The sequence below is a fragment of the Bombyx mandarina genome, chromosome 03 (genome assembly GCF_030267445.1).
Source record: "Bombyx mandarina strain Sakado chromosome 03, ASM3026744v2".
NCBI lineage: Eukaryota > Metazoa > Arthropoda > Insecta > Lepidoptera > Bombycidae > Bombyx > Bombyx mandarina.
The window spans coordinates 879,739-893,998 of record NC_143210.1 but is presented as its reverse complement, the minus strand read 5'-3'; the positions used below and the strand labels follow the sequence as shown (position 1 = coordinate 893,998).

At 36.8% G+C, this 14,260-nt stretch overlaps 1 protein-coding gene across 1 annotated transcript; it reads right to left on the bottom strand.

The window, feature by feature from the left end:
* Positions 1-2,836: 2,836 nt before the first annotated feature.
* LOC114253213 (protein charybde) lies at positions 2,837-5,538 on the bottom strand. Its single transcript, XM_028188003.2, has 3 exons — positions 5,177-5,538; positions 4,480-4,825; positions 2,837-4,393 (listed from the first exon to the last, which is right to left on the bottom strand). Exons 1-3 carry the CDS (start codon positions 5,229-5,231, stop codon positions 4,309-4,311), a joined length of 486 nt encoding a protein of 161 aa, XP_028043804.2. The 5' UTR covers positions 5,232-5,538; the 3' UTR covers positions 2,837-4,308.
* Positions 5,539-14,260: the final 8,722 nt, after the last annotated feature.

Genomic DNA, 14,260 nt, shown 5'->3' with positions numbered 1-14,260 from the left:
TAAAGTTTTTGCTTCACGTATTAATATATAGATTTTCCCATTTTGAATCCTATTAGTAAAATTCAATAGAGAAAATCCACTTAAAATACTCTCAGGTAGATTTAGTCTTCTAATTCACATTATGAAGGTCCCGTACCTCAAATAGGACATTTAAATTTTTCAAAGAACTATTACTAATTAATCTATAATCCATACAATAGTCCTCTTATTTCCTCAGTAGCTCCTATCTCGATTTTCCGATCCAATAATCCTTATTAGGATAAGGGCAGTAGAGCAAAGAAGGCGAGGACACATCTCGTATGCACACAGAGAAGTTTGAGTGTCATCTCAAGTGTACTTGTCTCAAGTGACGCGAATATGCTCTTATTGAAATCCCTCATGCAGATACCAATTTTTTCAAGGGAGCACGTTAAATATGTGTTCACGATTTTCATGATGAAGGAATTATAGGTTAAATAAAGAATTAAAATCTGCCAATTTATAATTACTGATAGTAAGGTATTGAGAGCCCATAAGAGTGGTAATCTTGCTCATTGCCGTTGCAAAGGAGTGACGCATTCTGGTTTGAAGAGTGGGGTATCCTTATACAAACCATATCATGGAGACTGCATCAATGGAACCAGTGATCTTCATTATTCATCATTTTTGGAGCGGATACAACGAATATATTTTGTTGTCACGATATTGACGGTCCGCGGTCGGGAATACACGTGAAGCACTCATTTGAGACGTGAAAGATTACGCCGCAAGTGTTTTTAATCACTGAAAATGTCAGTTCTGTTTGGCATCGCAGACAAACAGCGACAAACGTAAAATTAATGAAACAAAAACATCCATAAACTATAATTTTGTAACTGTATTTCTAATCGACACAATTTCCTCTTCCTCTATTATGAATTACAGATTAATCATGCTCTAAGGTTTTTTTTTTGACTCTATAACCATTAATTTTGGCTTCACAAAACATGTTGGGGCTCGTTTTGTGATAGCTAGGCGATTGTGAGCTTTCATTCTGTCACAGTAAGATTCGATTTTGGATTTTGAGCTGTCTTTAGTCAGTCGTAAACGAGTTTGGTTGCCACGTCGTACCGATTTCCGTGCAGGCCCCGATGAGATCGCGTCCTGTCGTAAATTGAATATTGTTTGCGTTAAACGAATTCGCTTCATGTTCACCGGGTCAATTTTATATTAAACTAGCTGACCCGGCAGACTTCGTAGTGCCTCCATCGATAAATAAAAGACCTAAGCTTTTGTAGAAAATAAACTTAAAACAAATAAAAAGAATCCGTCCGACGGGGGACATATGAAAGGGAAAACAAAATTGTTATTTTTATTTAATTCCGGGAATTTTCATATTTATCTATCTTTTAAATCTTCTCTGGACTTCCACAAATAATTCTAGACCAAAATTAGTCAAATCGGTCCAGCCGTTCTCGAGTTTTAGCGAGACTAACGAACAGGAATTCATTTTTATACATACGAGCATCAAGTGTCATTCGTTGGGCCTGAAAATTACTTTCGAAAAATCAAAGAAAACTTTCATTCATAGTCATATAACAGCCCTATTAGCTGCTGGCTATTTTGATGAGCATACCTTGCAAACAAAGCTATGGGTTGCCCAACAGCATAATGCAGTTTGCTACTCAGTTTTAATGCTTGGTCTCCCTTAAAAAGGTTCGAACGTGCTCGTGCGATTTAAGGGCACAACATCACTTTCTAGATATCTTGGATGATGTGTACAAAAGTAGGTACATATCGCCTTTTCGCATTAAAAGTGAACAATTTCTAAAAATATTCGATATTGAGTTAATATGCGGAATCATTTGGTATCTCCAGTATTTTTCTCATAAATACTGTCAAAAGAGCGTAGTTTAATTAATTTTTTTTAGTTTACCTATGTTTTGACTACTATTAACAAAATTAATACATAATTTTATTTCACTTCAAAAGGCAGATAATGTAACTGGTAAAAATAATAATAATAATGTTGCAAAGATGATTAATATTAAAAATGTCACATGTTAAAACCTTTAAAACATTCTCCTGTAAAGTTGGTAAGTTTTGAGATTGTTTTAATGCGAGAAGATGATATGTCTATTAGTGCCTACTCAGGTATCTTCTAAGTGACATTGTGTTAGATTCAAGACCGTCATCTCCAGTTTCGATCACGTAAGTTCCCTGCACGTAGACAGTTCGACCAGTCCTACACGACTATTAAACGAGGATGAGTGCGAGGGATGGTAGGGCGCACGACCGGTACGAGCGAACCGGTCCGAACCAGTTCAGAGCCAGTTTAAACAAAATTTATAGTCCTCGCTCTCGGCCTGTTCTTAGTTGGCTTAAGCTTTATGTTAATTTATGATAAAATCCGTTTCTTTGTTTTCTTTTTCGTGTCTTAAATCGAAGCTTTGAGTTTTCATTGAATCAAACTTACGGTTCACGGTCTATCTGGAGCACTAGTCTAGATCAGGGGTTCCCAAACTTATTTTGTCTATTGCCCACTTTGAGAATAAATTTCTTTTTAGTGCCCTGTTTTTCACCTACTTAATAACCACTATAGTGAGAGCTCAGTCGGTGTCTAAGTCGTGCTAGATGAAATTACAAATCGCCTCACAAGTCTCTACACAACGTCCCTATCTTTTCTCTCTTATCGCCTCCCTTTGGGCCACACAACCCAGAAGGGGGCGTTATCGCCCACTTTGGTAAGGGCTGGTCTAGATATAACAGAACCCACAGAAACTTGAACAGCACGAGTCTGTTTGATCTTGGACGGTTCACCGGCGGCCAGCATCGCTTGGCCAAGTTAAGGGTCACGAGAAATTAAAACAAGTACATATATTTTTTGAAACTATGTATTTTTTTTTACTCTTCAATTTTTTTTCTACATTTTCTTTTACTGTCTATCAAATAAATATCAATTATAAACAATTGATATTATACACATTTTACAATTATTATTATTATTCTTATTATTTTTATTATTATTATTCTTATTATCATTATTGTTAGTTTTTTTGTATATGTCGACATTTTAGAAGTAAACGTGGTATTTTTTTTTACATGTTTCATCGATGAGTAGTGACACATCTAGTACTATGATATTGTGCGTTTAAAACACTGAACCCTATACAGAATACAAAACATTCAGTGGATTCCGTTCGGGAACGGCGAGCCTATCGTTCATACATTTAATGTAGTTCACACACTGGTTCAAGGAAATGCATTCCACTGCTGCTCGACACTTCGTCATCACACATTCACGCTCGTGTACTGTTAGTACCGACTCGCACCCACTGGACTCGCAACGCGGCAATGCGCGCCATTAGAAAAACAATATTACAAAAAAATTACAATCTTTATATTAACTTAAATAACTTAATACTTTTTTTTTATTATATATAACTATATTAATATAATCTGAGATCTTTACGGGGTAGGGGGTGCGGGGAGAGGTGTTCCCGCCGCTCACAGCGCCCTCTACGCCTTTATTACTACATCTGCATGCGTGTTCTCTCGTTCATATAAAGTATATTTCTTTTTCATCATAAAATTTTATACATTACAAAAGTAGTATCACAAACAAATGTACGATTTTATTAATGGCCAGACCTGACGCCGCTCGGACCAATTACGTCCCTGCCTACGCTGGTCGAATACAAAAAAAAACGTACACATTTCCGGACCGAATCGATCGCCCCGAACAAATACAGTTACGATACGTGAAAATACAAAACTCTACGCAACTCCAGAATAGAATCAAACTCGAAACAAACAAAATAAAATAATACCTAAGACTAAACCTATCAGGGTTATCAGTATCACACGCGCGGCGGCGACTGAGATCATAGGGAGCGCACCGGCGCCGCCGCGACACTCACGCGGACAACCATCGCGATTCACAATCATTCAAACATCCAATAATAAAATACAAACAATGATCATAGAACGAAGGTAAGTGCGGGGGGCGCGCGGGTGGGGGGCGGGCGACAGAGGGGTGAGGGGAGATCGACGCTCGCCGCCGCACGCCGCCGCGCCGCGCGCCGCCGACGTCCTGACCAGCGCGAACATCGACACTTTATCGATAAGTAAAGTGTATTTCGCATCACTACGGGAGGCGGCGGCGACGCGCTCTTCCGCTCTTACTCTACCACTATACATTACATATCACGCTGTGCTTTTGATTTTCTCTTATTAAAAATATATAATAATTAATATACATATTATTATTATAATAATATTGATATTTGTCAAATTAACGATACGTAGATATCGATCGAGGAGGGCAGTCAGTCGGCTCGCGCCCGGCCATCACTCCGCCTGGCTCCTGAACAATTTCTTCTTCTCTATCGTGAACTGGGGGCTGATGATGATGGTGCCGCCTCGCGTTAAATTTCTGCAAAGAGAAAGCTCGTTAGTACACCTCGTAGCGGGCTCGCGTCTACAAACGTCTACACATTGAGCGAGTGTAAGAAGACTCACTTTAAGAATTGCGGCAACAGACTCGTCCAGTTCGTGGGGTCGTGTTCAAGGTGTAGATGTATTTCGTGCGTGGTTAGCGTGTTCGGGTCTATTTTGAAGGCTGCTAATCTTCGGCCCGCGACGTCGATGATGACGGCCGCGCCCCGGGACCCACAGGGCTCGCCCTCCGCCAGCGCGAGCGTCTGCCGCGACGCCCTCGCGAGCAGCTCCGCCGGCACTAAGACCTCCGCGGTGGCGAGCTCGCTGGCTCCTTTGGCCGCTCGTAGTTCTCTCTCGAGCCTATGGGCCAGCGCCGCTTCCGTCGGCACCGGCGCCGGCGCTTCCCGCCATGTCGGCCCGCTCCACGCTACAACAATACAAAAACATACATTTTTATTTCACATTTCAAACATGTATTTAAAAAAAATTTATCCAATTAGAATAATTTATATTTTACAAAAGATACTCGTATACAATTAGAATTAAAGTGAAATGACGCAAGAAAAGGGAAACGTAAATAATATATGGAACGTCTCTCGAAGGGCGCAGCGTAACAGCTGATGTAGATCAGCTGGACGTGACGTCAGCCGGCTCCTCGCCTCAGGGCCCGCGGCCGCCGGTGGAGTGGTTGGCGGTGCGCGCGCCGCATGGCAACAGCTGACGCCCGGTTAGAAAGCCGGCTTCCTCTCGCAACACTCGATAGAAAGTCGAGACTCACCTTTTTCGCTGTTGAATCCCACATTAAATTGATTGGTGACCGGCAGGATCTCCATGTTTTCCAAATTTTTACTTATATTGTACACTTTTAGATACGAAAAAATTAAAACTGTTCCGATGAATACCGGAACTTATACTAGAAAAATATCACAAGTCTCTTTTGTACTGCTAATTCGCACTGAACGACCGGTTTTCGGACCGGCGACTAGTTATCGTCAAGAGATCGATGGGAATATGAAAATGTCCTAAGCTCACGACCGCATCAGATCTGATCTCGTAACCACAGGGCTTCGTCACTCGCCCTAGGCTCACTGTATGACCCACCCAACCCTGTCGCTCTTTCTGACGGACTGATAGAAACGGGAAGCACAGGCAATTTATATAGAGAGTCGAGGCCGGGGGTGCGGGGGGTCGCTCCGCAACCGGCACCGACCTCCCCGCAGGCCAGTTGCGCCCGGCCGTGTTATGAGAAGGACGTGTCTGTGTCGTCTCACGAAAGAAAGCCGGCCGGCTTTTCTTTGTTCGAACGCGTACGGGCTCTGAGACCCAGTGATATATTTTTGTAGTGTTTCGTTAATAACATTTGTTTTTTTTTTCCTTTGTTACCGATTGTAAACATTAGAATAAAAATATTGTAACATCTTTTATAGATTATTTATGTATATTTATTTATCAGGCGTCAAGTCGACTAGTCTGGACGTAAAGATAAGAACACTAAGCGATAAAACATACATATTTATGTTTGTCTAAGGATTTCCGTGATATCGTTCATTGTTTTACTGTATGTGTATAGGTAAGTAAGACAAATAAAAACGTTATAAGTTTTAACTGAATTAAGATAGGTATAGTCCATAATTTAATTTGTTAAATACTATCCTCAACTAGCGGTCATAAACTGTAAAATCTTGATAACATAGAAAGAACTACAAGTTTTATAAGTAGTGTATTTTTTAAATAACTCGAAGACGAATGACTGTTTTGACATCATTTTAGTACTCCAATAAATAAACTTTGTGAAAAACAAGTTGAAAATGGTCTGAAGATACATAAATCATTTTTGTTTTTTTCTGTTTTAAGACGATAAGTACACAACATATTAACAACACTTGTTACATTAATGATAACTGTATTGTTGGATTTTAATTATTATTTCTTATCTTGATTCTTGAATTCAAAAAAACTAAACATATTAATAATATGTCACACCATATTGCGCTTAGAATAAAAGTATAAAGTTTTATTGAAATATATTGTAAAATAACTAAATTTACCTACACCATAAAACACTCAAAAATATTTTTAATATCGAATGAGAATCACTATAACGTCTTAGAACGAATTGTAAATACGAAAGAAAGTTCTAGTGAATTTTCACCTAACTTTGGGGAGTAGGCAATTCTTCTCGAATATTGCATCAGTCAAACGGATATTTACATTTGAATAAATAAACTTCCACTGAAATTATTCGTTTCAATAAATACTGATTGGTGGTACCTAAGAGAGCATCGTGATGTTCTTGAAAGACAAGGAAGGACTTGAAATCTGAAGGACGATGTCATTGTCAGAGTGCCGTAACTTTTTTTTAAGGGATTTTATGACCTGGTAACTAAGATCTTTAGGTCATAGTGCCGTAACACCGAAATCTTCACAGATTATTTACATATAGTGTGACACCTAAATATAGATTTCGATTTTCGATTCCGATTTTACGTTATCTGTCGCTGGTTAAATTAACATTGCTTTGTCTAAAAATTCATTCACATTACAACACAATTGAAAAAAAAATCTATTCATTACATACTAGTTTTAATTGTAAATAAACTATAGCAATCCGTCAAACGTTGTACAGTCTGAAAAAATAGACAAAAATCGTTAACCTAATTCGTAATGTTGCCAAAAATGAAACACATAAATTTATCAACGAAAATCCACAAAATCGACTACTGTGTACTTAAAGTTTTATGTTACCTAACCGATCAGCGATCAGTTAATCAATTTCTAACTGGCAATAACCGTAGAACCACAAAGAAAAAAATGTGTAGATGAAAAAAAAAAACAGTTGCTACGGAACGCCGGCCGGCGTAGTGGCCTTGAGCGGTAAAGTGACTCATAGAACCGAAGCGAATCGAAAAACACTGCCGCTAAACATTGAAAAACAATAAAGTTAACTGTCTAAGTAATATTTCTTGTTTGCGACCGACGGCCGCTACTCATTTTGAGACACAAATTGATTGAAATAAATGCATTCAAACCGTGATGGCATCGCAGCCGGCATGAGCAGTACAGTGTCACGAGCCGGTGTGGGCTCGCCTGCACGCAAACCAGTGCCAGTATCGAAGTTAAAAACTCATTTTTTGTAATAATCTCTTTAATCAGCTCGAAAAATTCCTTGTATCCGATGACAGCGAACGGAGTTTCTTGAAGACTTATATAGCTCGCGAAGCCAATTTTCATCAGACGAATTCACACAGTAACATGAACTGTGTGACGTGTAGAAAATTGGAATCTTGCTACTTATAAACTGAAAAATATCTATAGTGCCTTACAGGTTTTGGATCACCTTTTAATAGGCATTACGGGTGAGCATTAAGAGTGCCCGTCATCTCTTTCTTAATTAATTTCCTCTATTCCTGCTCCTAATGTTTTGTCTTGAATACGTGCTTCTCTTCGAGATGCGAAATAGCAGTGGTGCCATCATGTTTTGGTACTCGTAAACTTCCTAAACTCATCTGCCTATTTTTTCTAATTAATCTATATATTATTTTAATACATTTCTAAGAGAAAAGTCACGAAAAAATCACAGATATTTTTTTCAAGATGTTTACTTAAAAATTATTTAGAGCCCTCTGACAAAGCTGTTTAGATACATACTTAAGTACAACATAAATCTTGTAATACAAACATGTTTTTATAACTCTTTATCTAATCGAGATAACGTGTTTACACAATAACAACCTTTATTGGTTTTATGTCTTCGCCAAATATAAAATGACGGATCAGCGTTTTAAAAACAATCGTGTCATCTATCTATGTTTAAGGACTTCTTAATACAAATGCTTGGTTAGTGGTTTTTTATGACTCCATGCAACTGGAGCTTCGTAGGTAAGGCACGATATGTAGGTCGACCCTGGAGAAGTATGAATTTCACAATGAACCGAAAATATTTTGTAATGTGAAGATTAACTTCTGGTTTAACTATATGAAATGATGCCGGGTTGGTATTCTTTGTGAGGTAAAATTAGGATTGTTCTTTTACAATAAAAATGACATTTCAACTTCACTTACCGAGCTGGGTGGCGAAGCTGGGTCGCAACAGCTACTTTGTAACGTCTAAGACGTCTTGGCAATTTATCAACTACTTATAGTTATAAAAACTTACAAAAAAATTGTGGCCTAATATTACTTCCTTGTGGAATCTGTCTGGAGTTATTATACAATGGTAATAGGACATTTTATAAGCCCACACGGGTTGCCATTACCGACCTGCCCTTTTCTGCCACAAAGAACTAGTCTAGGACACTAGTAAATAGACTAGTCATTCCCGTTGAGATGCCCATGGGCTCCAATAACCAGCTGGGCCGTGAGTCAGACTTCCCTATTTAGGGCAACCGTAAAAAAAAACTTTAGGTTTACAAAACAGGTGATATTGAACAAACGTGAACCAATAAAAAATATCGAGCCGTAGTTTTGGAGCAGGTAGCAGACTTGTCTTCGAAGGGATTTGCAGAATTCATCGGGGGCGTTGCAGATCCGACGGCCGCGGAACTCCAACAATAAAACCGGGATAAGATGTATTGTTCCCTGATCCCATGTAACAGGTTCAAATTTTTTTCTTTTCATTTTGTCGCGATTAAGGTATTATGTGGGTGGGTGCACGAGGATGAATTTTCTTTTTTTGTTTAGGTCACATTTATTTGATCCGCGCCCTTTATAATCTCGGTTATTTAACTTGTAATTCGGGCTTAGATACAAAATTTGATCACGTCCGTACTCAATTTACAGTTTTACGTATAAATTACATAAAATAAACTCACGCGGCTAAAGCTGCTTTCAGACTACTATAGTGCCATATAGTATAGCGGCTTATACCTATACTTATCCAATAATATATAGAACAGTACAGTGTGAACGTGTCCATATAGCAATGTATGGTGCGCGATATTGTTGGGCTATAAGCATCTTATATTCATATTAACTAATCTGGTATAGTTGGTATATCTGCCAATAGTATCGAGGAACTATTCTGGTTTCAGCCTGCTTGGACGAACTCATGAGCCACAACCCGTAAAAATTATCTAACAACTGCTCTAAAAAGAGCAATGTTTCGCTGAGTCTACTAGAAACTCAATAGGGTTTAAACACTGGATTTTTAGGTTTGATTAACTTTGATATTACTGGGGGACAAGGAAATCCCTGTGAAGCTGTAATGTTCAATACCACATAAAGGCCTAGCTGTATGGGCCTGTATGAAGTTATTTCTTTTTAATACAATATCTCAAACGAAGACGAAACATCACCGACTTCGTATGTAATTAGGTGGGATATAAAGAACTGTAACAAAAAACAATACCGGACGAGCCCGGATCTTACATCTGGCACCCTGACTCCGATTTCAGGAGCAACTCCTTTGAGATCCTGTATCGTTTATAATTTACTTGGTCTTTACTCAGTCTGATGTAAATAATGATGTATGGTGTACGTTCTTGTGCATAAATCAGTACGCATCAGCTGTCTCTGATATTAGATGATATTAGATATTATATGTCAGCCTCTAGTATTGCTGTTGTCCATAAGCGATGGTCGTACGCTCATCTGTCCAGAATAGCAATTAAAAAACAGCTTGCCCAGTTCCTAGCTGTTGCTCCAATGGTTTCATTAATTTACTGTTATAATTTGTTCACAATCTAATAATATGTGTTAAAAACAAAGAAACTAATAAGTAAGCTCTCACTGTAATGATTATCACCACGTCAGCACCGGTTCTGACAAGTTTTTAGTACCATTCTAGATGAACCATACACTTAAGATACTAATTTACTGTTGGTAGGACCTCTTGTGAGTCCGCACGGGTAGGTACCACCACCCCGCCTATTTCTGCCGTGAAGCAGTTAATGCGTTTCGGTTTGAAGGATGGAGCAGCCGTTATAACTATACTGAGACCTTATAACTTATACCTCAAGGTGGGTGGCGGAATTTACGTTGTAGATGTCTATGGGCTCCATTAACCACTTACACCAGTTGGGCTGTGAGCTCGTCCACACATCGAAGAAATAAAAAAATAAAAAGAATAATATACTCTCTTCTGAAAGCTGACCAGCTACCAGAAGCTGAGTGGTCACCGTAGTGATGGATATCAATGATTCCAAGCTGTACCAGCAAGCCTACAGCAGCAGACTCCTTTCTGACTTCACTGTGCTTAGTGCGAGTTATTTAACGTTCTCGATAGCGTTAAAGTTAACTCAAATTCGTAGTTCTTGTACCTACTTACTTTTTTATTTTTATTATAATCTATTCGCCAATTCTCAATGACAACGCCTAATTACATTATGTTTTTAACCTTTCTTTTATCGCATCAAATAGTAAGTTGCTTTATATGGATTTGATTCGTTTAATCTACACGAAATTATAATGCGATAACGGGGTTATTTAGACTGAAACGCGATACAGAGTGAGTGTTTGTGTATCATTTCGCTTCGAGTTATCGTTTTAATTCAAGCAACTGATGCGTGTATAACGTTTTCTTATAGTTGTTTACAAAACACGAGGAGATGCTATGCTCCGGCCAGAGGATCTTGTGTGATCCAATCTCGACTGGTTGCTATAGGCAAAGGTTGGTACAATAGTTGTACAATAGTCGTACATTCAGCTGTGGATGGTATCGTAGCGTTGAACTGTCAAAAGTGAGACCTTAGAACTCATATCTCATGGTGTGTGGCGGTATTTACGTTGTAGATGTCTATGGGCTCCGGTAACCACTTAACACTAGGCGAGTCCTGAGCTCCCTGCACCCATTAACGCAATAAAAAAAAGTTCCAAGTTGGTATACCGTTGTGCCTATTTCTGCTGCGAAATTCGTTCCGATTGGTAGGATAGTCGTGATACAATACAACTCAGACTGACCTCATGCCCCAAGACGTGTGGTAATATCATGTAGGTAGAGATTATTAACTACAAAAAAAAATATGTGTGCCAAACACATGGTAGAAGTGAAACCTTCAAAAATTTTGGCTCCAAGATAATGAGACGAATGTAAAATTTCGGGAAGAAGATAATTGTAGGTTTTAGTAATGATCGCATTGATATAAAGCTTGATAATAATATTTTACATTTTATTCGTATAAATTACCTAGATTTATTCAGAACGTATTAAGTACGAATATTAATTACGAAGCAGATCATAAAGAGAACGACGAATATAACAAACACTGTACAATAAATACTTCCTATCTCATTTCCTCCCACGTTAAATCTTACGAATTTATGTGTCTTATCTCTTTTTAATGTCGCTTTTTCGTTTCATCGACTTTCGTATCAAAACAATATTAAAAGAAGTTTTCACTTAAAAAAAACTTAATTAAAATTTTCGATTGTGGCAACATTATTAACCTTAACATAATGTTCGCCTTGGACAATCAGTAGTAACAACGAAACAATCAGAACGAGATCGTGTTAAGAAAACAACTTCTGTATTATAAATAAAGCGTTAACAAAAAACAAAATTAACATAACAATATCGCGGCCGTTCGTTCGCTTGCAAACGTAAAGTTGAAGAATTGTTGCGTCATCTTTTTCTGTCGACGGTACCGCGGGGCACGGATCAAAACGTTTTTACCAATTCATTTCTATGGATCTCTCGTTGATTTAGCAATTACGATTTTCAACTTTACCAATTTTTTTTTTCACTTACCGAAGACTTACTCTTTATTCGTATTTTAGTGACAAATTTTCCATTTAATTTAATGTTAATGATAAAAATGATTACGCTCCTCGGAAATAAATTTAAATATGTTCTTTTGAAATTTAATTAAAGCAGCATTTTATGCCACCCCATGGCTTCAGTCTGTTGAAATTGGAAATTTTTTACTGACGCCAAAGGAAATTTTAGACGGAATTCTGTATTCCGCGAAACAAATATAAAATGTGTTTCTTTGATTTCGAAAGAAGGGTTTTTTATTTTTATATAAATAAATGTAAATCACGAAGTATCAAATTTTAATTTTTAAGTTACCTTTAAAGACATTATTAAAATTTAGAATTTCTAATTCCAATTTTTATCATACGAAAATCAATCCTAAATAAAACTTGTTTGTAATTTATAAATAAAAAACTCAACAATCGACAAAATTCATATAAAAAATATCTTTTTAAATATAGGTCATAAAAGTCAATTTGGGGTAATTTAAATTCTGATCGTAGAACGTTTTGGAACCGGTTCTCGATTTTATTCTTAGCACGATTCAAAACAAACTATTATGAGGATAGTTTGAATTGTTCGTATTTAATATGGTCGGGTTATATAGGTTAAACGTCTACTAATAGATTACGGTGCGGACGAAAATGTAAAAGTAAATTGTTTTTTAAACCAACAACTTATGACAATTATTATAGAAAATTTGAAAAATGTCAAAACATGTATTAGATATTTACTGTAGACATACAGGCAGCACATGCCTAACAACAATAAAAATAATATGGCTCGCACAACATTGTTGCTTATCACAACATCCAATGAAGTGTGCAGTACCTTATCTTCTTACTTAAGTGATAAATCAGAGCTATTTATGATATTTCAACACAACAATTGTCAGCTTTTAAGTATCTTTAGTAAAAATGTTATAAAAATTGTTTTTGTAATACCTAGATTAATTTTAATTGATATTTTTAATGCTTAACCATGCTTGAGATGCGTCGGATGGCCTAGTGGCCGTCAAATTTATTAAGCGCTTTGTATTCTCGAGTCATGTTATGAAGCGTTCTAAGTTCGAATGTTTCTCATTAGCAATTTTAAATGTTTCTTTGTTTATGTAAAACGTTACACGTGTATCTTGTGTGTGTGCGTAATTTTTTTTATATAAAGCACTTGCATGTGTGTATGTTTTGTATAAAATATATATTATATATTATAATTACAAACACATATAAACTTGAAATGATATTATTCAACAAATAAACTTTAAGTGCGTCTAATTTGTATGTATGCGCCACATCCATACGAGACTCAAATATTTTTTTATTCATTATTTATTTTTATCTAAGCGAGTTGAAGAATTACGAATGCTATTAGGTAAATGTTGTGTTTTTATGTAATAGTTTTAGTGTTTACATAAAAAGTCTGAAGTTTGTTCTTATAAAGTTGTCGGCTTATTATTGTGAAAGGTATGTCCAAAAACAACATGATTCATACTATCATTATATATGTCACAATAAAGTACCTGGCTTAGAAATTAAGAAAAATGTAATGGAATATAAACAGTAAATACTTCTTGACGAAATTTCCATAAATCTAAAATTTTAATTAATTACAATACTTAATTTAAATTTTAGATTGAGAGATGAAATTATAATATGTTTAAAAAAAAAAGAAACAATTTGTATAATTATTTATATTTTTACGAAAATAAACGTCTTGAATTGAATCTCGTATTTTATTTCACATCCTGATTTTCATAATATCATTATAATAATAAAAATGTTGATGCGCTACATCATACACCAAATTATCATAATTGTATATTGTAAGAAAAACAAAAAACAATAATATCTATGTGATAAACTCCAAATGATGACTAGTTCTGTTCTAGAATATACTTTTTTTTTATTGCTTAGATGGGTAGACGAGCTCACAGCCCGCCAGTTGTTAAGTGGTTACTGGAGCCCATAAACATCTACAACGTAAATGCGCCACCCACCTTGAGATATAAGTTCTAAGGTCTCAGTATAGTTACAAGGGCTACCCCCACCCTTCAAACCGAAACGCATTACTGCTTCACGGCAGAAATAGGCGGGGTGGTGTACCTACCCGTGCGGACTCACAAGAGGTCCTACCACCAGTAAATAAATTATATCATACAGATGTAATTGACAT

Bases quoted from the DNA above. Each gene is read 5' to 3' on its own strand.
- LOC114253213 (XM_028188003.2), bottom strand. From the start codon at position 5,231: ATGGAGATCCTGCCGGTCACCAATCAATTTAATGTGGGATTCAACAGC. The intron at 4,826-5,176 runs GTGAGTCTCGAC...GTATTGTTGTAG, and splicing joins GGGATTCAACAGCGAAAAAG to CGTGGAGCGGGCCGACATGG. The intron at 4,394-4,479 runs GTGAGTCTTCTT...TTCTCTTTGCAG, and splicing joins CTGTTGCCGCAATTCTTAAA to AAATTTAACGCGAGGCGGCA.